At 36.8% G+C, this 26796-nt stretch overlaps 1 protein-coding gene across 10 annotated transcripts in view; it reads left to right on the forward strand.

Moving 5' to 3' along the window:
- The window catches only part of SPEF2 (sperm flagellar 2), a 246864-nt gene that overhangs the window by 40881 nt on the left and 179187 nt on the right, over nucleotides 1-26796 (forward strand). For all 10 annotated transcript variants that reach the window (XR_005210938.1, XM_037799097.1, XM_037799104.1 and 7 more), the window contains 4 exons: nucleotides 870-1056; nucleotides 6650-6838; nucleotides 13334-13521; nucleotides 19777-19945. Coding sequence is in view for 9 of the 10 variants with exons in the window: in XM_037799097.1 (XP_037655025.1) it covers nucleotides 870-1056; nucleotides 6650-6838; nucleotides 13334-13521; nucleotides 19777-19945 (733 nt within the window). In the remaining variant the exon portion in view is untranslated. The remainder of the gene's footprint in view (nucleotides 1-869; nucleotides 1057-6649; nucleotides 6839-13333; nucleotides 13522-19776; nucleotides 19946-26796) is intronic.

Raw genomic sequence — 26796 nt, forward strand, 5'->3', positions numbered from 1 at the left:
TATCTTTTACTTTTAATGATACATTTCTAACCGATCTATAAATTCTGTGTGAAGCCCCTCTGCCTCACTAACTTGAGTGTGTTTGTTTTTTGGTGGTAAGATTAGTAGGCTCCTCCTGGTTCTTTAGGTTTGGGGACATGTGATAGGGCAAGAGCCCTGAGGTAGGTCTTCTCACTTGGGTCTCCAGGACTTTGTTAAGAGGCCAGATCAGATGTATGGTTGCAAGTGGTGAAATGATGATCAAGGGTCAACTTTCAGTACTGCTGTGCTTCCAATAAAAGCTGGGGCATTGCTCTAAGTGATCACAATTTCACATGGGAGCTCATAGAGTAACTTGTATTTTCATGGTGAGAAGAGAATGGTAGTGGATGGGACCATCCATAGAAGTACTCTCTGGCATCTTGGCGTTAGTATACCTGGCCTAGTTTTGTTGAGGTGTGCCTTCCCTGGCATTTAGGTTATCAGTGGGTCTGCCTACTGTTGACTCAAAAACAGGGGAGGCAAGAGGCCCAAAGCCAACAAGAAGCAAAGGGAGAGAAATGATAGGGAAGGGCAGGGAAAAGATGGGTTCAAAGGAAAGAATCTCTGGGTAAAGATAATGAGAAGTAAAAGAACAAGAAGGAATTAGGCCTGGAAAGAAGGTTATGCTAAGGACTTCAGGAGATGAGAACCCAGAAATGGGGTGAAGAAAATGAAATCTATTAAGATATTTTTCTATTATTTATTAGAAAGTGTTTTCTACTATTTGCTTTAATGTTTGTTTTAATGAATTGTCAGATAACTTCTCCTTACATATTCCTTCATAATCACAAGTAGTGGTATGTTATCACATTATTTTTTGAAATCTAAAATAAAACTATTGTTCTTAGTGTATCCAAGACTTCTTTAGATACAGCAGGCCAGACAACTACCGACTTGTTGAACACTTACTCAGATGATGACTACATTAAAAAAATTCAGAAGCGCCTAGAAGAAGATGCTTTTGCACGAGAGCAAAGGGAGAAAAGACGGCGGAGATTGTTAATGGACCAATTAATAGCCCACGAAGCACAAGAGGTAAGGTATTTATGTTGATTAAATAATAGTATGGGGAATTTTACAAAATTTAGTTTTTTTATACACACACGTGCACACACATGTATATATTGAATGTGTATGTATATATATAGATATACACACAGATTCAAATTTTTAATATTCATCTGTCTGCCACTCTGAATCAAATGTTAACTGCACATCCTCACATTTTAACAGAAAATGTACTCAGAAAATATAAATGTATATTTATAATATTTACTAAAAAATCTAAAATCTGTTTCAACTGTATGTATCTATTATTACTTTTAGAGGTAAAGAGAAGTTTTTATGAAACCAGCATGGAAAAGTTGTTTGTACTTTCACTTTGTTTATTAATCTACTCCATTGGTTCTCAAAGTATGGTCAGTGGACCAGCATCTCCTGGAAACTTGTTGGAAATGCAAATTATTGGACTCCAACCCAAAACTATTGAGTCAGAAACTCTTGGTTTGGGGACCAGTGACTTGTGTTAACAAGTTCTCTAGGTGATTCTGATGTGGCTACAATTTGAAAATTACTGGTCATCCTTGCCATTGAACAAAAAAAAAGTTACTGAGCCTCTTCTGTGCTCTCAATGCTAGTGCTAGACTCATTGATACAACAATGAATAAGAAAGACATGGAGCCTGTTCTCACAGAGCTTGCTGTCTAGAGCAAGATCTGTAAACAAGCAATTACACTAGAGTGTGAAAGTGTTATAGAGGAGGTGGAGGATGACCCACAGGTGGGTATACTACCGCTCTCACCTGCTGCCCTGGCTTGGTGCAGGGAAAGCTTCTGGAGGATAATACAGACCCAAGGACGATGAAGGGTCAGGAGTTAGCTAATGGAAGGCACAGTGGTTGTGAGGCATTATGGGGGGGTGAGGGTGGGGGACAGTATACAGTGAGGCAGAAATGCTGGAAGGTGAAGTGTGTTTCCAGAGGAGAGAATATCATATGGAAAGGCTCAGTGCCTTCAGTAAACTAAAAGCCATGTCATCTGACAGGGGCAAGTTGGTAAGGCTTGCAAGGTCACCAGCAGCCAAATCATAATGAGCCTTATAAGCTATGTAGAGGGAAATGGAGTGCGAAAGGGAACAAGAGTGACAAGGTCAGATTTGCCTTTAGAAGGATCAGTCTGTCTAGTTTGGAGAATAGATTACAGGAGGGCAAAACACATTTTAGCTGTTGCTGTAATCCAGGTGACGGATGAATCCAGTTTAAACTTAGGGTCTTTACAATGGGGATGGAGAGAAATGGCTTCAAGCTCTGTATTTGAAGTAAAATCAGCAAGACTTAATGATTCATTAGAAGAGTTGGGTGAAAGGCCAGATTTCTAGATTGGGTAGATGGCAATACCATTCGCTGAGAAAATGAAGATGCTAAGAACAGGAGAGGAAAGTGAGGATCATGATTTAAGTAGTGAATGTTAAGTTAATAGGACAGATTTGCACATCTAAATATGAAGGACTGTTTGAAGATGGTTTTATTCACCTAACCATATCTGATCTGTTCAGTGGTTCTGTTAACTAAAGAAAAATTGTAGATTTTGTTTAAGTATGAAGGAATGAAACTATTTATCCATGGATTCCACTTTTGGTTAAAAATTCAAAGAATGAATCTGTACATCTCTTTGTACTGGAAGATTATTTCTTATTTCAGATTCACATCTTTTTACTCAATTAGCTTGATAGTCTATTTTTTAATTAGAAAAACTGTAAATTATGAAAACTATATAATTTAAAAGTAGGTTTTAGAATAACTACCCATTGCAAGTTTCACTAACTAGCAGTGGAATCTTGAAGACACTTCCATTTGTGTTACTAAAAGCTTGTGTGCTGGCTGCAAGGTTTTTTCTTATTCTTGTTTTCAGCTTACAATCTGGGCCTGGTATTTAACTGGAAAGTGGGGTGAATGAATTCTCTATGACTTTCCCCAGTTTCCTCCTGGATGCTTTTAGTACTGATTTTTCAAGCAGACTCTAACAGGACATCTGTTTACCAATTCAGAGATCCAGAAACTTAAGGGATATGGAAGGGAGTCAGGGCTCTGGATATTTCCTTCAAGCAAATTCTATCTCTGTGCTATTTTTTCTCTGTGTTTGGGGAATCTTTTATTCCTGGAACCAGGCCTAGGGCTTGCTGCGAGGCTCTTGCACTCCTATCCCCTCCTTTTCATTTTGTGTAGTGTTCCCAGGCTCCCTGTGCAGAAGTGCCACTGTTCACTCTGCAACTCTGCACAGTGCCACTGTGTAACATAACCTGTTTTCCTATCCATCCTTCTCCTCCAAAAAGAAAATGGCATTTGTCTGTGCTAAGGTTTCCTCTGCTTTTTAAGAAGGTGGATCTGATGTCAGCCCTTGACCCTTTCCTTCCTTTTGTACAGCATCTGTCAGACAAGCCTCAAAATTTCTTCCCTAGCTCCCAAAGTTCTTGCTTTTTCCCCTGGATTTTATATATTCTTATTTTAATTGGGATTATGAAGAGAGCCAGAGACCTCTGCTCAAGTTGGTATCTCACCTAGTGATTCATTTTAAAAATTAAAAATTAAAAGATAATGAGTGTATGAGATTTGAGTTTAGAAAGATCACTTTGATCTTTTGGAGGATGAGTCTTGGGAGTAGGGTTGGGGGAAAGGCATGGTAGAGAGGAACTGATGTTGGCCAAGGTAGGGGTGGTATCTGTAGATACAGAGTAGAGTAGAGGGATGATTTAAAAATGTGTATAGGAGGTCAAACAGAATACTTTTTAAAGAATGGGGCATCAGAAGTGTTAGAAAAGGAGGAACTTAGGATGGCCCTAATGCATTAGGCCACAGCATCATAGGATTATAGGATCATCAGCTGAGATGGGGAAATGGTGGGAGAGAACCAGGGCTGCTGGGAAGTTACTGTGTTCAATTTGGGACTTGCTGAATTTGAAGTACATCATAGTCATTTAAGTGCAGATAAATAAGCTGGGAATTTCATTTGGCTCCTAACTCATTCTATGGCCACTTGGCTAGCATTTTGGATAACTCTTGGGGTTCACCTAAGTCCAACTAACTATTTTCCCAGAACCTCCTCTGTTACTTCCTTGGACCTGACATTTGAACACCAGCCCCTCCCCTCTCTTCTTAAACTAAAAGATGCTTAAATACTTAGCTGACAGGTCTTTCCTATAGTGCCCCATCTCTTAGCGAGAGCTGTGCTTGCATCTTGGAGAATAAAGCAATGGTTATGGCCCAGAGTAAGCTCCCAGCTCCAACTCATGGGGGAGACAAGGACATGGCAATCATATGGAAGACTCTATGTCTATCTAAATCCTCCACAAATACAGTTAAATATAATTAAAAGAGAAATGTGACTTCTATATTATTTCCATTTTATTCATTGCTGATATATAATCTTACAACTTTGTTCTGGGTTAAACAGATGTCTGTAGGCTGCCCTGAGCACCTAACCACAACTTTTACCTTTGTTTACATGAGAAAACCATATTTCAAAGAGATTTTGGGAAACAATCTATTTCTAAAATGTGGAATACTTACACAGTGGAACGAGAAAAAAATCTTTTTCTTACTCAACAATTGGGTGCATGTCCTAACAACATGCCCATTCTTTGTACTGAAGTTTCATATACATAGCACTGATTTGGTTATTCCATAGTTAATTTTCACCACCCCCCTTTTAAATCATAATGCATTGTCATCTAGGCAATAATCAAAACATACCTAATCAATCTAGTTTGTTTTTTATAAGAATCGAAATAACCAGATCTCATCTTGACAACTAAATTGCTTTGCCATATAAACACAGCCAAATCTTCTAGCATTCACTTGGAATAATAAAGCAAAGTTAAATTTTTTAAAATAGGGTTGTGACTGCAACTTTTTCACTTTTCTTTTGCTATCTACAAACCAGTCCAAAACATGTTTGGCAGTTTGGGCTGGTCTCTGTTCTCAGCTGGACTCACTCATATATCCTTGATCAGCTTATGGGTTGGCTAGAACTGGCTGGTTTATGATGGCCTTGTCAGGGCTGGCTGAGGAAACTGGGGCTCTCTATGTGGTCTCTCGTTTTCCAGCGGACCAGGTTGGACTTATGTTTGTGGTGACAGTGGCAGAGATCCCAAGAGCAATAAAAAATCCAGAGCCCAAGTGTATTTTTTTTTCAAGTCATATGGCCAATTCATATTTAAGGGATGGAGAAATGGATTCCACCTAATTAATGATGGGAATATTCTGTGGGATAACTTTACCAGACTATGGATACAGAGAGGGGAAGAACTTGTGGCCATTTTTATATTTGGCCTTACCTCCACTATTGGATCTCAAAAAGAAACAAATGATTAACATTAAAACCTTTAGACTTTTATAACTAGAAGAGACATATGTTTTAGACTTTTATAACTAGAAGAGACATATGTTTGTAAGGTTTACATGATTTCATTTTTATCTAATACATCTTATTAACAGAAACAATTTCATATTTTTTTTCAGCTGAAATTTGATCTAATCTACATTTTTAAATTATTCCCCAGTTTAGTTTTGGCAGTTATCGCAGAATATTTGTGTCTTGGTTTTGTCAAATAAAAGTACTTTTCCCCTAATCCCATAGTGGATGAGATCACTTGAAACAGTGCCACTGATGATGCCAGATTTTAGTCTTAAATATTGGATTGTTGAGTATTAAATAGAAAACTCCAGCATATGTAGGTATTCTTCTAAGTCTTCCTCACTGAACACTATAATTACTTCCTCCTTCCACATGATGTCTCTGTTTATTCAAAGTGAGAGAGCTTGAAGGGACCATGGAGATCATCTTCCATCTAAAACCTTCATTTTACCTTCCCTGACATAGGTCTTTAGGTCTTAAATAACTGAATTGCTTACACAAGGTAATTAGTGGTAGAACTGCAGTGGCCAGTTGCTCTGACTCCCAGATTGGTGCTTTTTCCACTGTTCATTTACTGATCTCCCAACTATACTCTAGAGTACTGTAAAATAGTTAAGAATCCATCTAGTTTCTCCTCCAGATTATGACCACTCCGACTTTCTAAGATAAACAGTAGGTCATTTCCTCTTAGCCTCTTTCTCAGTCTTAACATTCTATCACTTTTTAGCTTTTCCTCACACAGGTACTGCGATATCCCCACTGGGAACTAATTAGATCTGTTGTCTCCAGCTAGACAATGTCTGCATGTGTTTTACAGCTAGTAGTTATATTAGAGTACACTTAACACAATTCTAAATATCTTAAAATTTGCATGTAAATTGAGAATTATTTCCCTTGTTTATAAAACTCTGAAAACAATCAGCTAATTTGTTTTCTGATCAGATTTTAAAGAAGGTAGTAATTCATTTAAAACAATTATTTATGGCAAAACCGTATTATTTCTAGATACACAAATTATACAATTATTCCAATTAATGTTGGAAATTAACAATTTTATAATTTGATTTTTGCTGTGTTTGACTTTAAATCAAATGGCAGAAACTGACTCAGATGATTATTATGCCTTTTATGTACTGTTTATGTATAGGCTTCTTAGCTCTGTGAGGAATTGAAATGTCTCCTTGACAAATGATTGACTGTTTCAATTGTGTTTTCAGGAGGCTTACCGAGAGGAGCAGCTGATTAACCGGCTGATGAGGCAGTCCCAGCAGGAGCGCAGGATCGCTGTGCAGCTCATGCATGTTCGGCATGAAAAGGAAGTTTTATGGCAAAACAGAATTTTCAGAGAAAAGCAATATGAGGAAAGAAGACTTAAAGACTTCCAGGATGCTCTTGATCGAGAAGCGGTAAATAATATCTCCCTTAAAACTCTTTCTAAGGTTACCTTTGATACTTTCTACCAAGTCATAGTAAACAAAGCCGTATTTTGTCACCTATCACTTAATAAGTTAATTTTTAACATGTGATATCCCTAATCGCTTCTCATTTTTATTGTTGTGCAACTACATTGACAGAGGATATAGCCACTACATACTGTAGCTTCTCCCTTTAGCCTTGGTTCTATAAGTAACTAAATATGTAATGCTCACCACTAGTCCTTATATCAATGTCTCTCTAGTCATTTGGTTGTCTGAAGCTCGTTCTCCAGTAGATTCCTCAGGAAGGGCTCATGGGGACATCATTTCCTGAGTTCTTATATATTGATAAAAACTGTGTGTGCCTTTTAGTCTTGATTTGTTAGTTTTGCTGGATATAAAATCCTTAGTTCACATTTCCTTTCCTTAAGTATCTTAAATATTTTACTGCATTTTTTTTTCAGATATAAAATGTTACAGTGAAAATCCTGATGATAATCTAACTGCCATTTTCTTGAGTCATTATCTTTTTGTCTAGAACCCTAAGGGATTTCTTTTTCTTTAAGGTCCACTAAGTTTACTAGAATAAGTCTTGGTGTTGATCATTCTAGGTGAATATTCTCAAACAATAAGAGCACTTTTAAGCTACTTCCTTTCAACAAGACTCCATTGGTCTTTAATAAATAATTCCTCTCTATCTGATAAACAAGATTTTGTACTATTTTACTTTTGTTCTATTATACTGCCCATGTTGTATTATTCCTTCCTCAGAACTGGATTAATCTAGGAGACATCAGTTCATTGTAGTTGGAAACCAAGACCTGAGCACTAGGTGTGTGCTCTTTGATAGCAATTTGCATAGAGTCTAAACCCTTCTATAGTTCTGAAAATAAAAATATCCAGTAGTTTAGCTATTTAATACAGTGCTGGTTTTCCTTAACCCAAATATATTTATTTTTAATGGATTATATGGGTCACTTATTCTCTATTTCTTATTGGGATGTTTCAGATTTATTTAATCTGTTAGTCCAGATTTGATTGAAGAGATAGAAAACATATGAGTGGCACTTTAGAAAGCTTGTCTTTACTGTCATAAAATATTCATAAAACCAGGCTTGATAGAAGAGAAACCCTTATGGAAAATATGAAGGCAGTGCTTTATTCATCACCTTCATGGCTGTCACCGTGATGTTTCATAAAAATATAACACGGCATTTGCCAATGATAGAAGTATCATTTGGAAAGTACCACACTCTCCAGAATTAGGAAAACAATGCCCTTTGCCTTTTAGAACAGAAGTAGCCTAAATGGTGGGGGTGGGGGAGGGAAAGCCATATCCCGATTTAAGTTGCAGGAACACTGAGGTCAAGTGTCTTCTTTGGCCTCAAGAGCTGAATTATCTGGAAAATTGTTTCATAAATCTTCATTGATGAGAGTAGACTTCAGTGGATTGTAGTGACATTTGCTTATGTGAGAAATTAACTGTTTAGCTTTTCAAGTGCCTATTTGAGAAATGTTTGCTTTAAAAGCTCAGTTAGTTTAAGTGTAGAAGAACAAAGCATTCTAGTCTCACCATGATGAAAAACATTACCTGTTCTTTCTTTAACTGGACTTGAACTGACTTCAAAGGGTTGGGACACTTAGGCCTCCTGGAGCCCGAGACCAGAATTATGCAATTCTGAAGCATCTCTAAAAAATTAAATCCCTTCCTTTCCCATGATTGCTTTTTCTTGAAGCTAAGGTATCTGCACCCCTCCCTTTGAGGTAACTTGATTTGACAGTTTGTATTCACAAACTGACTTAGCTACTCTATCAGCAATGGCTGCTGTGTATGTGGGAGCCAAATAAATAAATACCAAAATGAATTTGTCAAATGAACACTATCTTTTCTTTCCAATATATTTTGCTAAATTAACAAAATACTGTTTATTCCCCCACAGAATTATCATTCCTACTACTTTTTTATGAAGTGGGAGGAGGAGGAGAATTCTAGGAGTACTTTTGATTTTATCAAGATTTTAACAGTTTGTTAATGCTCACAGACTGTTAATAATATTTGGTATTTTTAATATTAATGGTATTTATTTGCTATTCCATGATCACTTTCTGTTGAACACTGCTGTGGAAAACACTCTCCTGCTTCTCCTCCTACCTCTTTGCCTGCTCCTTCTCAGCCTTCGTTGAAGGATTGTGCTTCTGTGATCCCAATGTATTAAATGTCAGGGTTCTTCTAAGCTCAGCCTCAACCTCCTTGTTTTCTCCTCTGTTATTTCCTCAGGCAATCTCATCCACAGCTATGGAGATATGATTGCTGTAATAGATAACTCAGACATTTATATCTTTGCCCTATGAGGTCTAGATCCATATGTTCAACTGCTTGCTTGATATCCCTACCAATATATTGCCATGACACCTCAAATTCAACATATTCAAAGCCAAATTTAGGACCCTTCCCACAAACTGGTTTTTTTTTGCAGGTGTTCCATATCTCAACAAATGATATCACCATTATCCAGTTGTGCAAGTCCAAAACCTCAGGGCCCACTTGAAACTTGCTCCACCCTCACTCCTCTACTTCATATTCAATACATCACTAAGTCCTATCAATTTCATGTATTCAATATCCCTTCAATTTGTCCATTTTCCTCCATGTTAACACCTCCACCCCTAGTCCCTGCTGCCACAACTGCAATGGTTTCCTTCATCCACTTTTAGTAGATATGAATTGACAACCACAAATTTGGGAAGTGGAAGAACAAAACATTCTTAATGTTCTTTAAGCACCCTAAATTGGACTCCCACATCCTACCCCTGTGCACAGGGATGCATAAGGTACCAGGTTGCAAGGGCCAAGTCATTGGGGAGCTCCTGAGTCATCAGGCACAAGTCCTGTCTGCTGCTGTAGAGACCCCAGCTATCCCAGCCCACTTGAATCTTCAGTGAGGCTGTTCTAGCCTTTGCCAATACCCTGCTGAGACTTCATTGCTCCCCTGGGACTGGTAGGGAGTGGGGCATTTCTCTCTTACTCTTTCCCTTTGTCCTCCAAGCCCTTCCCTCTCTTCCCTCCCTTTAAGAAACCTAAATGAGTTTGCCTTTGAGTTTGGTCTTTTACTGAATTCAGGAGGAGCCTCCCATGGTTTCTGCTTTTTGTCCTGTAGAAATTCCCTAAACCCAGAATTAAAAAGGCATCCATCTACTTGCTTGAAATGAAGAAAGGGGAAAACTTAGAGAGAGCAAAGGGGAAAACTAAGAACATAAATTGCCTGCCCCACACTCTCATTTTCTCCAGTCCATTCTCTACACTGCAGCCAGAGGGATCTTTCTGACTCTTGGATTTTACCCCGTTGCCCTCAGACTCGAAAATTCATCCCTTACTTCCATTGACCCCATCCCTGCTCTTGACCTGGTCCCCTTCATTCCCTGGGTTCTGTCCACACTAGCCTGCTCTCAGATCCTTGAACGAGTTATTTTTACCTTTCACCCTCTTCCCATGTGCCATCACCCAGTTAATATTCCTCTTTCCACACTCCATGCACATAGCAATTCTAGGTTAGGCCCCTGATATGTACCCCCTCACCACATAGTTTTTCCATAGAGACACTTGTCATAGTTTGTAATTACAGATTTATTTGTGTGGCTATTTGACTGTTTGCCTCTCCCACTGGCATGTAAGCCCCCTGTGGGCATGGACCATGTCTGCTTTTGCTGATTCCTGTTTCCCCAGAGCTGAGCCCAGTGTCTGGCACATTTGAAAAAAAAAAAAAATAAGCAAAGGCATTCACTTGCTGAATGAATGTGTGAAGATACATCAGGGGCAGTTTTGCTAATGGTTAAGAATGCAGACTCTGCAGCCAGATTACCCAGGTGTGAATCCTAACTTCCTCACTTACTTGCTGTATGAACTCATGCAAGTTATTTAACTTCTCTGGGCTTCACTTTTCTCATCTATATAATGGAGTACAATAATAGCTATCTCCTAATTCTATAAAACACATAGTAAGTCTTCTCTTGGCTCAGTTAAGTACAACAGACCCTGTACTAAGGACTCTATATGCATCCTTTCACTTGACTCTCACGACAAATCCATGAAGCTTTATTAGGTACATTTTGCCTCTTCAAAAGACTGAGAGTAAGTTTAAGTAGCCAGTGCAAGGTCACACCACTGGTAATTAAATCAGCCTCTACTCTTGCTGCAGCTTGCTCAGCAAACACAAATTTGTGCTGATCTCAGGGATATGATGTGTCTTTCTTTTGTTTAATTTTCATTTTATTTGCAGCTTTCTATGTTTTTATATGGTCCTCATTGTTTTCTGTGTCTTGCTGATTAATAGCATTCATTACATTTTTTCTATTTAGTTATCTTTTTAAAATTAGTATAATTTAAAATTGTACTAGTATATTTTAAAGTTTGGGCTTTATAAAAGAGTTTAACCTTTGTTTGTTGTTAGTGAAATCTTTGTTTGTTGTATATCATCAAGATATTTTCTCCCAGTCAGATTGTCTTTGAACTTTGTGTTTTTCATGACCAGGAGTTTTGTTGTTGTTTTTTTTTGTTGTTGTTGTTTTTTTAAGGTTAAATCTGCTCATCACTTCCTTTAAGATGATTGCACATCTGTTCTATATTTAACAAGACAGTCCCTGGTTTCAAATTTCTACCCCTACGTTGTTACTTTTAATGAACTACAGTAATAGTTAACATTTTTGAGCGTTTACTATGAGTCAGGCACTGGGCTAAATGCATTGTTTACATATGTCTTGTAAATCTCACAACAGCCAGTTGAGGTGGATGCTATCCTCAACAACATTTTACACATAAAGAAGATGAAATTTAGAGGGCTGGAGGTCACAGAGCTTGCCAGCAGCAGCATAGCATGGAGCAAAACCAGCTCCTTCAGACTCCAGGGTCTTTGCTCATAACCCCTGATATTTACTACCTCTCGCATCCATTTTCCTTTTTCTTCTTTCTCTTTTAGGACTGCAACCCAGTTTGCTGTAATGGGATAGGACATTGTAGTGGGCTTAGTAGGAAGGGAGAGGGGTAGAGGTAGAAAAGAAAGAAAGAATATTAGATAGCTGGGGAGGGAGTAAGGGAGGGAAAAAGGAAGGAAGGAGGGAAGGAAGGAAGAAGGGAACGAAGAGGGAGAGAGGAGGGAAGGAGGGAGGGAGGGAAAAGGGCTTATAAAACAATACAACAATAACAAATTCTGATGTGAATTCTGAAGGTACAGAACATGCAGAATTGACCTTAAGAGGTCACCTAGCCCATTCCCTTTCCCAACAAAAATAAAACAAACACCGTAAAGCAACAAAAGCAAAACAAAATGAACCTTTCATAGTAGTCCATTGTCATGCATCCAGTCACTTATGAATAGCATCATGATAGATAAATATTTGCTGTGACAAGATAGGTTGGTTAATTGATGCCAACTTATGGTATGCCAGTATTATTAATAGCCCCACTTTACGTTGAGGAAACAAAGGCATCAAGAAGCTAAATGATTTGCCCAGATTCTTACAGTTAGCTTTTGAATTCTACATGCAAGCTGAAGCTTGAAATCAATCCCAGCTCCTCCGAAGACCAAATTTATTCCCATTTCACGCTCATTAGGTTACTTTACAGGAGGCAAGTCTTGTTTCTGGAGCATGTTAGCATATGATGAAATTTCTCAAGGAGCTGGCATAGCTGCTTGAAAAGGAAAATTTTGGTCATTTGAACCTCACTGAGTATTGTGTTATTCTCAGATTACTTGGACTGAGTTTGAGCTTTGCACTTTGTGTGAAGAAAGGGTTTCCTAAACAAAATAACAGTGCAAACCAAGTAGGGGGTGGTGACAGATGGTTTAAGTATTTCATTACTTTCTGCAGAAATAGGTGTTTCTACAAATGAATTTTATCAATTTGTTAAAACTGTAACAGTAGATTTGTTTTTATGTGGTTGTCTTACTTGGTAAATATTTTTTGGCAATTGTGTGATATTCTAAAACCAATATAGTCAAGGAATTTCCAAAATATTTGCTAAGTAAAAATTGGTATCCTAGAAGTCCCCCACAAAAAGACAAAGAGATTGCCCATGGCATATGTGTTAAAATTGAGGCTCCCAAGATGGGTGTGAGGAGCCAGCTATAGTTGGGGTCTAGCACAGACTTGCCTGCTTCTGTGATTCCCTGACTCTGACCATTTACAACCTGTAAACTCAGTGAATCTTTAATCCACACTGAGCTTTCACCAGTTAGACCGCTTTTCACCATACTGTGTTCTGTGGATAAAATAAGTTAAGGGGGGACTATTTTCAATATTGTCTTTGCCATCATACTTAGTACTTAATATATGAAGAAGAGAGTGTTCATTCATGATTAAATTCTTTTGGTGTAAAGGGATGTTTCATTCTAAAAGTTTGGTTTATTAAGCTATGAAAATTATGACATTACTTTCATTTGAATCATTATACAATTATAGTGACTTAAAAATGTCTCTTTGCTTTCTTAGGCTTTGGCAAAACAAGCCAAGATTGATTTTGAAGAACAAGCCTTTAGAGAGAAGGAAGTTCATGAAAAGATTGCTGTGGAAAGAGCTCAAGCTCGTTACAAAAAGCATTATTCAATATGTGCAGAAATTCTGGATCACATACTTGATTTGTCCACTAAAGTGGCAGACTATCGAATGTTGACAAATAAGTAAGTATCATTTTTATAATTGCTGTAGAGACACAGAAGATAATGAGAAAGAATAAATTCTAAAGTAGGCAGTAGGTTAATAAGTGAAGAGAGGCAAATATGTTGCATATAAAATAGTCTATGGATCAAAGAGAAAGTCTCAAGGGAAATAAAAAATACATTTAACTGAATGAAAATGAAAATATAACATATTAAAATGTGTGGGACACAGCTAAAACTGCTGAGAAGGAAATTTAGAACACTAAATGCATGCATTAGAAAGAGGAAAAGTTTCAAATCTATTATCTAAGCTCCCACCTAGGACAAGAAGAAGATAAAACAACAGAGCAAGCAGAAGGAAGGAAATAAAGATAAGAACACAAATGAATGACATTGAAAACAGAAAAATAAACACAATAGAGAAAAATCAATGAAACAAATAGCTGGTTCATTGAAATAATCAATAAAATTGACAAACCTCCAGAAGGACTGACAAAAAAAAATAGAGATGACACAAACTACTGATGTCAAAAATGAAACGGGATATCACTACAGACTATGCAGACATCCAAAGGATAATACAGAATACTACTAACAATACACATAAATTTGACAACTTAGAAGATATGGGCCAATCCTTTGTCAAACACAACGCACCCCAACTAATCTGTATGAAATAGATAGTTGGGATAGGCCGATAATTATTAAGGAAATTGAACTTGTAATTTAAAAACTCTCCAACAGGAAATCTCTAGATCCAGGTATTTTCCCTGGAGAATCAAGGTTTAAAGAAATATTAACACCAATTCTCTGCACTGTGTTCCAGAAAACAGAAGATTGAAACACTTCCTAATTAATTTTATAAAGTTGGTGGTACCCTGATGCCCAAACCAGGCAAAAAAACAGTACAAAAAAGAGAAAATTACAGACCAGTACTCCTTATGAATTTAGATGTGAAATCCTTAACAAAATACCAGCAAATAGAATTAAGCAATATATGACAAGAATTATATACCATGAACAAGTGGGGTATATTCCAAGAACACATGGCTGGTTCAACTTGAAAATCAGTGAAGTCTACCATATTAATAGACTATAGAAGAAAAATCATTTCATCATATCAATGAAAGCAGATAAAGCATTTGACAAAATTCAACACTCATTCATGAAGAAAAAAATCTCTCAGAAAAATAGGAATAGAGGGGAACTTCCTCAACTTGATAAAGAACATCTACAGAAAAATCCCACAACTAACATTATACTTGATTCTGACAGATTGAATGCTGTCTTGCTAAGACTGGGAACAAGAAAAGGGTCTCCATTCTTACCACTCTTATTTAACATAATGCTGGAAGTTCTAGTTAGTGCAGTAAAGCAAGAAAAGGAAAAAAAAGGCAGGCAGATAGGAAAGTAAGAAATAAAACTCTCCTTATTTGCAGATAGAATGATCATCTACATAAAAATACCAAAGAATCCACATAAAATTCCTGAGGCTAATAAAGTGAGTTCAGCCAGGTGGCAGGACACTAGATAACATAAAAAAATCAATTATATTTATATATACTAGCAAAGAAGATGTGGACACTGATATTAAAATACAATACCACTTACTATTGCTCAAAAACAAATGATGTAAGTGTAAATTAAACAAAACATGCACAGGGCTCATATGCTGAAATGTGCACAACACTGATAAAAGAAATCTAAGAAGTCCTAAATAAAAGCAGACAATCTCTGTTAACGGATTAGTAGACTCAACATAGTAAAGATGTCAGTTCTCCCCAAATTGATATACAGGTGTAATGCAATTCCTTTCAAAAGCCCGAGACTTTTTGTAGATATAGATAAGATTATTCCAAAGTTTACATGAAAAGGCAAAGAAACTAAAAGAGCTAAAAACAACTTTGAATAAGAATATATAGTAGTAATCAGTCTACCTGATTGGAAGACTTATGAATTATACAGCTATAATAATCAGTGCTGTGTGGTATTGGCCAAGAAATAAACATATGTGTCAGTGGAACACAATAGAGAACTCAGAAACAGACCACACAATATATGCCCAACTGATTTTTGACAAAGGTACAAAAGCAATTTAATGGAGGAAAGATAGCCTTTTCAACTAATGGTGCCAGTGCAATTGGACATCTATATGGGAGGAAAAGAACCTTGATCTAATTCTTATACCTTATACAGAAACTAACTCAAAATGAATCATGCAATTAAATGTAAAATGAATAACTGTAAAACTTTTAGGAAAAAAATGGGAGAAAATATGTGAGATCTATGATTAGACAAAGAGTTCTTAGACTTGTCATAAAAAGCATAATCCATAAAAGGAAAAATTGGTAAATTGGACTCCATCAAAATTAAAAACTTTTGCTCTGTAAAAGATGAAGAGACATACCAATTGAGAGAAAATATTTGTAAACCATATATCCAGCAAAGGACTGATGTCCAGAATGTATAAAGAACTCTCAAAATGCAATAGTAAAAAAGCAAACAGTCCAATTAGAAACTGGACAAAGGAAATGAAAGAGACTTTTCACTGAAGAGGATATACAGATGTCAAGTAAGCACATGAAAAGATGTTCACCATCATTAGCCATTAGGGAAATCAGATTAAAGCTACAATGAGATATCACTACTGCCAGAATAGCTAAAATAAAAAAATATAATAATGTTAACAAATGCTGGTAAGGATATGGAGAAAACCACTTATACATTGCTAGTAAGAAGATGAAGTGGTATAGCCCCTCTGGAAAACAGTTTGACAATTTCTTTAAAAACTAAAAATGAAACTCCCATATGACTGAATGAAATAGTAGTGGAAACTCCTGGGCATTTATCCCAGATAAATTAACACTTATGGTCACACAGAAACCTGTACACGAATGTTTTTAGCAACTTTATTCATAGCGGTCAAAACTGGAAACAAACCGGAAGTCTTTCAATGGGTGAAACAGACTGTGGTACATCCATACTATGGAATCCTGCTTAACAATAAAAAGCAACAAACTGTTGATACACAGACCAACTTGGATGCATCCCCAGAGAATTGTGCAGAGAGAAAAAAGCCAATCCCTAGAGGTTACTTATTAAATGATTCCATTTCTAAAACTTTCTTTAAATGACAAAATTATAGAAATAGAGAACAGATTGTGGTTGCTGGGTTAGGGAGGCGGAAGATGTGAAAGGGAAGTGGGTGTGACTATAAAAGGGCAACATGAGGCATTCTGTGTGATGAAATGCTCTGCATCATCACTGCATTGATGTTGATATCCTGGTTGTGATATTGCACTTTAGTTTTGCAAGGTGCCACCATTGGGGGAAACTCAGTAAAGGGCATATCTTTTGGATCTGTCTGCATTATTTCTTACAACTGCATGTGAATCTGCAGTTCTCTCAAAATAAAAAGCTTAATTTTAAAAAGTCCTAGGTAACGTTAAGCAACAATAGAATAACATACAAGTAGCATACAATAGAGACTATTGGGTTAAAGCAGACTACATAGCTTCCATTTTCAGGCCACATTATTTAAAGTCAGAGAAGGCTCATTCTAAAATGGAAAAAAGCAGTACTAGTTCAAGAGCACCCCCTTGAAACAATAGTGTTTCTTCCTTACTGGTTTTATTTTAAATTAATAATTGCTTCATCAGACCAGACTGATCTTGAGAGTGAGCTGGTGGAATTTGGATCATTAGAGAAAATGGAATAGCTTAAATGGAAAAATAGAATATTAGGAACTTCAGTTAGCAAGAAAAGAAGCATTCGGGGGGGGGGGGGGTGTCCAGAAGCCATCACATGTGAGATATATTTGTATTAACCAGGAGCTTCAGTGTATCAGATGGGGAGCAGTGAGGTCAGAATCTTGAGGGAAAGGAGAAGCTTGGACAAAGAACAAGGAGGCTAATATTCTTTAAAACTAGCGGAGCTGTTTAAAAAGTATTCTGACTTCTGCTATCTTGTTTGTTCCTGTCCTCACATCTTTAAATATGAAAAAGATTGCAGTCAGGAAGCCATAGAACCTCTACAATTGTCATAGTAGAAATATCATTGAAAAAGAATATAAAAATATTATAAAGGGGGAACATAGGTAATTTGCGTGTTTCGAAGCCCTGTGACAGAAAGAAGGGGGAAGAAGTACCTGAATATGAGGATGTTCAGGAGTTCTTCAGGACCCCATTACTAACAGCCATTTACACAGGAAAGATTGTTAGGTTTTGGATCGCAAGGAAAATGGATTTGAATTTTACAAACATGAAACTTGCTCTTTTCAAAATCTCCCACTGTAAAACTCCTTGTAGAAGATGAACTTGCAAGAATTAGGAATGACACTGTGAAAAATTTGGTTGAAGGCTGTAATATATGGAAATTCTTTGCTGATGAGGAAATATCCAAAGGGTTTGAACAAGATACCAGTTTCCAGTTTTCCAGGCTCAGATATCAAAGACAAAGAAAACGAGTTACTGAATTCTCTTCTCCCCATGACATCTGCTTGGAACATGCTGGAAAGAAGACTTTGAGGAATAGATTTCTCAAATCTCAGCTTTATAAATGCCTCTGTCGGGAAAGGTTGTGGAAATAGTCTCCCTAGCATGGCTGGGGACCAGCATGATGGATATGGGATGGTAGCCAACTGTCCTGGGGGTACTTAGGTTCTTCTTTTCAGCCCACGTATTATTTCTGTGTCAAGTAGCTAACTGAAAAATCAACTTCCAGAGCAAATCTTATTAAGCTGAGGCCTTCCTATATGTGTTTAGTTTGTTGCATTATTTCACATAGTCGTACACTAGTCTGCCTTTTATTACTTAATAAACCCTGTTTTATAAAATTAACATAGAGAATATATTGGCTGTATGAAATCATTTTCATGTAATGAAAAAATATATACAAATTTAAAGCTACAGAGATATTATCATCATGCAGCTTTTAAGGGACTTTTATATTAAAATTTTAAGTGACTTTTTAAGTGTAACTGAATGAAACAGCTGAACATATATGTTAAAATTGTATTAACTATAATATTGAAGTCAAAATAAACACGTTGGTCTCCCTATGTACTTCACTGAACACACTGTGATCACTATATTTTTTCTAAAGCAGAGGGATATTTTTGGTATCAAATGACTTGTATGAATTGATTTTTGTTAGCCTTTGCTTCTTAACAACATTCTTAAATCTCAATTAATAGGGAATTAATTCAGTAACTATAAGCATTAAGTGATGTTTTTGACCTATGCAAGTTATATAGGTCTTCATCATAGAAGCCAATGCCATTTTAATAATTCTGATATGTTATATTTACATGACCAAGTTCATTCATTTCTAGGTCAGCACATCTCTGTAAAGTAACCCTTAGCAACTATTAATACTTCATTAATAGAAAATATAATATGGTTACATTTCAAATTATGCATTTAATTGAAATACTGCTTTTAAGTTGTAAAACACTCAAGTTCAACTATTTTTAGAGAAATACATCTGAATCATTCTACACTCTTCCTTTGCACATTTTTCCTCTCTTGGAAGCAAATTTTCTGTCACTCTGTACTAATTATGCCCTTTTCTTTCTTCAGGCCTCAGCTGAGCAATCACTTCCTCAGAGCTTTTCCATGTCCCACTAATTTAAATTGGATTATACTGTTTTACTTCTCATTGTATCCTATAATTCCTATTCAAAACTCATGTATTTGTGTAATTACCTTTTTCCTAGTCTTCCCAGTGTCTGCTATTTGAGGTCAGAGATCCTATTTGCTATTACATGCCTAATGCCTAATAAAATGCCTGGAACTCAGTAGGTTTGAATAAGTGAGTGTTACTTAAAGCCACTAATTCTTCAAACTTGTTTATTCCCATAGTACTAACAGAGCAATATACTATTAAATCTAAAAGTAGTGAGCACCATCAGAAAATGTAGGTTTGTAATTTCCAACTCTGATATCGAATGACTGTGCAACCTTAGGAAATCATTTAAATGGTCTAGGTCTCAATATACTCCTATGCAAAATGAAGAGAATGAATGCTTTCCAAGGCCCCTTTCAAATGAAAATTTGGTTTATATGTGTGTTAATAATATGTAACACAGAGAAATTTAATGTATGATGGTCTTACTGGCATTGCACATTTGATAAACTTTAAATTATTTCTCAGTATTTCTATTTATCTGATAAAAATGAGAGAATTACATAACTATGATAATAAAATGAATGTTTAAGGTATACATTTCACTAACCATTGATTCATTTCTGGCTTTTTTGTTTTTTCTTTCTATAGTCTTATTCCATATAAGATGATGCATGATTGGAAGGAACTTTTTTTTCATGGAAAACCCATATATGAACAAGCCTCTATTAAACATCTATCAGCTAAGCCCTCTGCAGAACAGCTTATTGAACTGGAGAAAAGGGACTTGTTAGATAACAATGATTATGAAGAATATAAGGTAAAAACTAAGAGCAAATAATTAGAGAGAATGCAACATAATAAATGATTTTCCTTTAACATTAATTTTGTGTTACTTCCTATTAATACAAATAGATATTTTGTTTCTCTTTTCCCTTGGTTTATTTTATCAGCAGTACTAATTTTTAAATGCCTAAATTATTTATAATCTATTGTATATTATTATCTGTTATTCCAGTAATATTAGAAGAGTGGCCTAAAAAAATCAAGCATAATACATTGTCTGGGCAGATATATTGCAGAATTTAAAAAAATGTTTTAAGTTCTTTATTTTCATTTTTCTTTGTATTAGCTACCTTTACTTTGAAAACTTGATGTTTCTTTAGTAAATAATTTAAGCAATATATAATTTTTGCAGACAGATGGAAAAAGAGGGTGTCCAGATTTTATGTATGCATAGATTCAAACACTATTTTGTTCAAAGATACAAAAAAATTAGGTGCCAATTGCATGTCTTAGAAGAGCTGCTGAAGAGCCTGGGCATTTGGGGTTACACTGACCAGGATTCTGATACTGGCATTGTCACCAACAAACTGTGTGACCTCAGGTGGCCAAGTGCTAGAATAATTTTATCAGTTGTTTATGAAATGGGGATAGTATGTCTATCTCATTTTGTTGTTGTGAAAGTTAAGATAATATGTATTAAACACTTAGCCAAGTGCATTAGATGTTGCGAGTTATACGTATTAATTTTTTCCACATCACCCCCCACCCCCGACTTCACTCACCTTTAGGAGAAAAGATGTAAAAATAATAACTATTAGATAGAAGTTCTGGGTACGTCAACAGCAATGGAATGAAAAAATGAGGCTTTGTATTACTAGAAATAGTTATCGAATGAGTTCCAAAAGGGTCATGAAAAAAGGAGAAAGAAAAATAATTTGACTCAATCATTTCCTGATATTTTGTAAATACTCAGTAAAAGTTTGTTGAAAGGATGGATGAGCAAAATGAATGACAATGAACAGGGCAAAGTGCAAAATTGCACTAATATGTAAATATTAAAAGAAGTTTAGTTGGTAGTAAAAAAGATAAGGAAAAATACGAGAAATTAAATATATACCATATTTTAGTTGAATGAATCTGAATTTATATCACTAAAGGAATTATTTAGTAAGGATTGACTAGACCTTAAGATATCGATATTGCACATCTATTTTGTATAGCTGTAGAATATGAGACATAGTTAATCAGCCTAAAGTATAAAGAATGCTTCATAGGAAGATGCTTTGACAATATTAAACTATGTGAAGGGATTTCTTTCCGTTGTAAATTATTTGTTTTTTAATTTGTAAGATTTGCTGGTTCATGAAATGTTTATTTCTAAGTTACTTCTTTAAAAGCTTGATGTACTATATTCTCATTGCCCTCATAAATCAAGAGACTTGGTAGACTGCAGCTTAGCAAAGGTTTGTCTTTGTAACTTTTTTGTTGTTTGGGAAATGGTTACCACAGGAACATGGTTGTCTCACCCACATCCTGAAGCATCTGGTACATTTTCTTTGCAGGAAATTGTAAACTTTTGTTAGGAGTTTGTGAACGTCTGGCAACAAAGTTTATTTTGCTTGTGGCCATTGCTGTTTTTTCTAGAAATGAAAATTGTCTTAGGATTTCAGATATGTGTTTACGTGCTCTGTTCCTTTTGACTACCTATAGATGTTAGGATATATCACGAATAAACTTTTTTATTATCGTTCCGTATTTTTGGAACTTTAATCTCTAAGGGAACTTGTTTTAAATATTCCTGCATTCAAGTAAAAGTTAAATTGTAAAGTATGTTATCTGTCTTCTTCTTTCACAGCAAGCAGAGGGACAAAGCATCCTGGCTTAGCTAAAAAAAAAAAAAAGAGTTGCCTACATTTGTTATTGAGAAACTTGATCAGAGTTTTTAATGCTTCAAGTAAAGGCAAAATTTATAAATGAATATTCAAAAAGGTTACGTTCTTAACATACTTTATTGATGTCCATGCCTACCACCATAAAGACCTAACAGCTCCCAGTTTTGAGCCCAAACTTTTAAGGATCTAACAAGTAGGTTTCATGATAATTTTAAATATTATACCTAGAAACTGGCATAAAAACATATTTTTCTTCTTGTGTATGTTGTACATAGATTCTGAAATTTGACTCTTATTTCTTAACATTATTTCTTAAATCATCACACTTCATTGATAGGATGGCTACATGTGAGAGAGTTCTAGTCCAGGTGTGTTGTGGCCAGAAATAAATTTATCACTCCTCAAAAGGAGGCATCATAGGGTAGCCAAATCCCACTTGGCTTTTGAGACACCTGCCATAGGATAGCAACAATGAATTATTTTTGATAGAAGAGTAAAGAGGGGCCCTTAAAAATCCATGGACCATAGGCAGCTGGGCTAAGCCAGGAAGCCCAGCTATTCTGGCTCAGTTGGCAGTTACAGCCCCCAAACAGCAGCCAGTGGTTCTCAATCATGCATTGGACTCTTCTGCTGAATCCCAAAGACCCCCAAATATGTTCTGTGGTTCTCATTGGCAAATGTCTCACAATTCTGCAGCATTTCATTTTTATATTAGCTGCTTACTAGCAGTAACCTACCAGATGACTTGAACAGTTACTTAAAATTTGGTATTCATAAACTAAAATTAGCTCATGACCATGGTTTCCTGAAGACACAGATTTTTCTAAGAAGACTCTGCCACACAAAGTGCTTGGAAATTTGCAACACTCTACTGTGTATGCTCACAACCAAATTGTAGTTGGAATTCCTACAATTTGGGGGAAGATGTTTTGTTTCTAGCACATTATCTATGTTGCCTTAAGTGGTTTTTAATTGCTGTTATTCTTGATTTTAATGAAAATTTGCTTTTTGTTTGAATTCATCATGATCAGTTGAGTTTGCTGCAGTTGTTGGGTTAACCCTACAGTATATGTTGTAATACGTATTTGTTTCTACAGCATTTTTGGAATATGATTTTCCACTAACTAGTTAGACTTTAAGATGTATTTGTATGTGTTATGGTCCAATCTTTGTATCCTTTCACTTAATAGCAGATATATACAGACCTATCTGCAAATTTGTACAGTGACATTTATTATCACCAGGTCATTTTCCTTTGAAGGATAGGAATGTGGGAATAAGTGGACCCAGGCTTGTTTACTCCTCCCAGATAAATCTACTCTGACTGGTTTGACCCAAAGGCTCCAGACACCACCCTCAATCTCCAAATCTAGTCTTTGGTATTGATCCAGTGACTTTTTAGATATGACTTCTGACAGTGCACTCTTCAGCTTAACTCATAGTGACTGTCCCAAACTTCATGATTTATTATTTTATCAATTTTCCTACAAGCAGAATACCAACTTGAGGCCTTTATCACTCAAATGGCATCGCTAGCTAACTGATCCAAGTACAATGATAGATTTTAGTAGATGAGTTTTAAGGGCATGTGGGGAGATCCTTTTTTTTTCTTCACTTAAGAAAAGTTTATTATTTATATATTTGTTTATTGAGGAAACCTATGCCTCTAATGTGCAAACTTACTAATTGAGTGTAGGAACCATTAATTTCAAGATAAATTGCCTGTTTCATGGCCCAGGCCTCTTTTGTCTCCTGATGAGAAGGAGGGCTTAACTTAATCACTAACATTTGACTATGACAATGATCCTGTTGATGAGCATGGGTTCTATTTTAATTAACAATTTTAATTATAAACATAGAAAATTCCACTATGAAGCTCTGGAGGGTCCTTAAAGATATAAAGTTTATATCATTTATTTTTGAGATCTGCAGTACCATAACTGACTTTTAAGTTTACAGAGTAAACAACTGCTTATGTGATGGGAGCTGAGCTATTCTGTGGATAAAAATTCTACCTGTCGTTGTACCTGATGGCCCACATTATCACCCTTTGGCATAAGTCTTCAGAGTCATCTGCTAAAATACAAACATTTCCCAAGTTAGGTAACAAAACTCATAATGGCCACCCAAAATAGAAGGGAGCTAAGAAAGAAGTATGTTACTTAAAAGAACATTCCCACTATCATTCCAGTTTAGTTTCTAGGTTGTGCATTTCATACTTCAGTTCCAACTTGCCATTTCCTTAGAGTTTTGTTTCCATTTCCCAAAATTCCTTTAGTGCAAGGAAGGCTGACTGACTGTCCTTTTCAGGCTAGGCCTCATTGTATGGCTGTGTCTTGGTGGGGTCACCAATATACCCTAGAATACTCATTCATGGTAATTGATCTTAATAAAACTTATAGAATAGAATAGCAATGTATTAGTTTTCAAAGAGAGTTATAGTGGCCCTAGGACTCTGACTGCCAAGAAACAAAACTATCTTTTAACTGTTACAGGGCAAGGATTTCAGAGCACTGGAGTGGGTTTGGCAGAGGTCTTGGGCTTCTTAGTCTGTGGAGTACAGAGTGTGGAAGCAGAGCTTAGGTTATGGGAAGCGTATGTGGCTTCAATTACAGTTGAAGAAAAGCTGAGTCCATTAGAGAACCATGGTAGGAATTGTTGAATTGAGGTATAAGGTCCAAGGCATTAGACCAGAATTGAGAAATGGTTTGTAAATCCAAAGCATAGGCACCAGATGGAAGTGGAATGGAATGAGGGATGAGAAGGGTACAGCCAAAGATAAGAGACTGGCATGAATAAGACCACTAATTTTGTTTTCTCTTGATTACTTAGATTTGGGATAAGCCAACCCTCTTCCAAGCTTTCTCTCATCCAGGACCAGGCAAGAAAGAGAATGGTCAAGGCTCCACTGGGCTTTTTGGCCCATCTTCTACTTACTTAGCCAAGTACAGAATCTAGCTTCTGTGCATCAAGTCCAATTTATATTCAATCTCTTGTTCAGACGTCCCACTTAGTACTTTGTAGAAAAGCTATGAAAGTCTGAATTTTACAGATCTATCTTGATCGATAAATACAGCAAGAACAAATGTGGTTGATAATCTCAAGGAACTTGAAAGTCCAAGATCCAAGAAAGTTTTGGAATTTTGATGTAGCACAGATGTGTTAGGCTGAGAGTCAGGAAGACTCTTCTACCTGAAAGAGGTCCTCTCCCCAGCTCCTGTTCACTGCCTAGTGCTTGTCAGGCATATTCTTTGATACACTGGACCTATTGTAGTCTTTCATACCTTGGTCAGTGCCACCTCTAATGCTGTCTCTAAGCATTTTTTGTGTGTAGTCTATAGCTCTTTGAGGCAGTGAAACAAAGAAAGCAGAGAGGATGGCAGTAGTCATTATTATTGGAGTGGATGTATGAATTGAACAGTGACAATATAGGTAGACCAAGTTATAGTGTCTACATATTTTGTGATGTGAGAGAAATTCCATGCAAGTCTGGTTAATGCTGTCTGTCTGACTGGCTCTATTTGGGCAATGGCAACAGACAGGTGAATTCAGATGTCGAGGCTTCTGAAAAAGTTCCTTCTGGCAGAAAGACCATAGAAATTCATATGCAAATGAACTTGAGGGAGACCACTGCCTCGGTGATGAACAGAGCATGGTTTGAGTAGCTAAGGAGTGAAGTTTACTGTTTTTGTAAGGGCAGCCACCACCATCAGAATTATTTGTTGTTCCTGGTGCAGGGAAAGATCTGATAAAAAGTCTATTGTGATGCTCTCTCAAGGGCACTTGGAGATCAAGAGAAATGAAACAGCCTTTGAGTCTTAATTTGTTTTTTACCCCAGCAATTCTGTTCTGAAAAGTATTGGGCTAGCCTCACAGTTGCTATAATTTCCAGTGTGCCACACTCAATGCCTTGGAAGGGTCACAGTGGCTTGCCAGGGCAGAGAATGGAGCTGAGAGTAGGATTCAGTCTTCTTGGGCTGTGTGACTCCTCCACTGAGCTCCTAAGCTAGTTATTTTGGGCATGTCTAGAATCAAAGTGCTAACAAAAGCCTCTGACCATTGTTTGTATCTAATTTGTTGCTGGATGTCAGCAGCAGTTGATGTTTTCAGGACAGAGGATCTCTCAGGATGGCATAGTTTCAAGTAACCTATGGTAATCAGACTGCTAAGGCAAAGATATCAGCCCAGTGATTCTAGCTGCCTGATATATAAGTAATTTGGAAGAAGAAGTCCTGCTACAGCTTGCAAGTCCTGAAATTCTGAACTTCTGCGCTTGTTACAGGGTAGAGAGATTGGCCTGCATAGTGAGGTCCGGCTCCCTCAAGTGTGGGCCTGTAGGCATTGACAATGATCTTCATCGCATTCTGTGTAATTGACCATAGCCAATTTGAATTTCTCTCAAAAAATTAGCACAAGATAGATGGATTCTGTTGCTCTGGGTCTTCTTTTGTGACAAGGTAGAACGGAACACGTTCCACAATATAAGATCAATGCAGATTGGGGAAGGCTACTGTTGGGACACAGTGATCAAATCTTCAAGTGAAAGCCATTATTGTGCCAGGACTAGTTCTTCAGATTTCCTGATGAGTCAGAATTTACCATGGGGTGAATCAATAGACAGGCATTCACTACCCACAATTCTGCTCCCAGCCAGCACACTTCTCAGCTCAGCTTGGGGCTCCAGATGGCAAATGAAATAGAGGTAACCTACCTTCCCCTTATTACCATTAACTGTGTTTGCATTTCCTGGTAAGATCTGGTATGGCCTAGGCTGAGCATTCTGATAGGGAAGGGTTGGAGCAACCACAATGGAAGCATACCTTCTCTGCAGAGGCGTACCCACCCTGCCAGTGTCAATGACTAGTGGACACCTCTCCAACCCCCAGCCTCCCACCCCTTAAAACCCCCTCCCACCCCTGCTACCTCTGGAATCTGAAAGCCAGACTGGCAGGAAGGTGTGACCTGACTGGAGGTCAGTTAATTTAGCAAGGCT

Source organism: Choloepus didactylus, chromosome 11, assembly GCF_015220235.1.
Source record: "Choloepus didactylus isolate mChoDid1 chromosome 11, mChoDid1.pri, whole genome shotgun sequence".
NCBI lineage: Eukaryota > Metazoa > Chordata > Mammalia > Pilosa > Megalonychidae > Choloepus > Choloepus didactylus.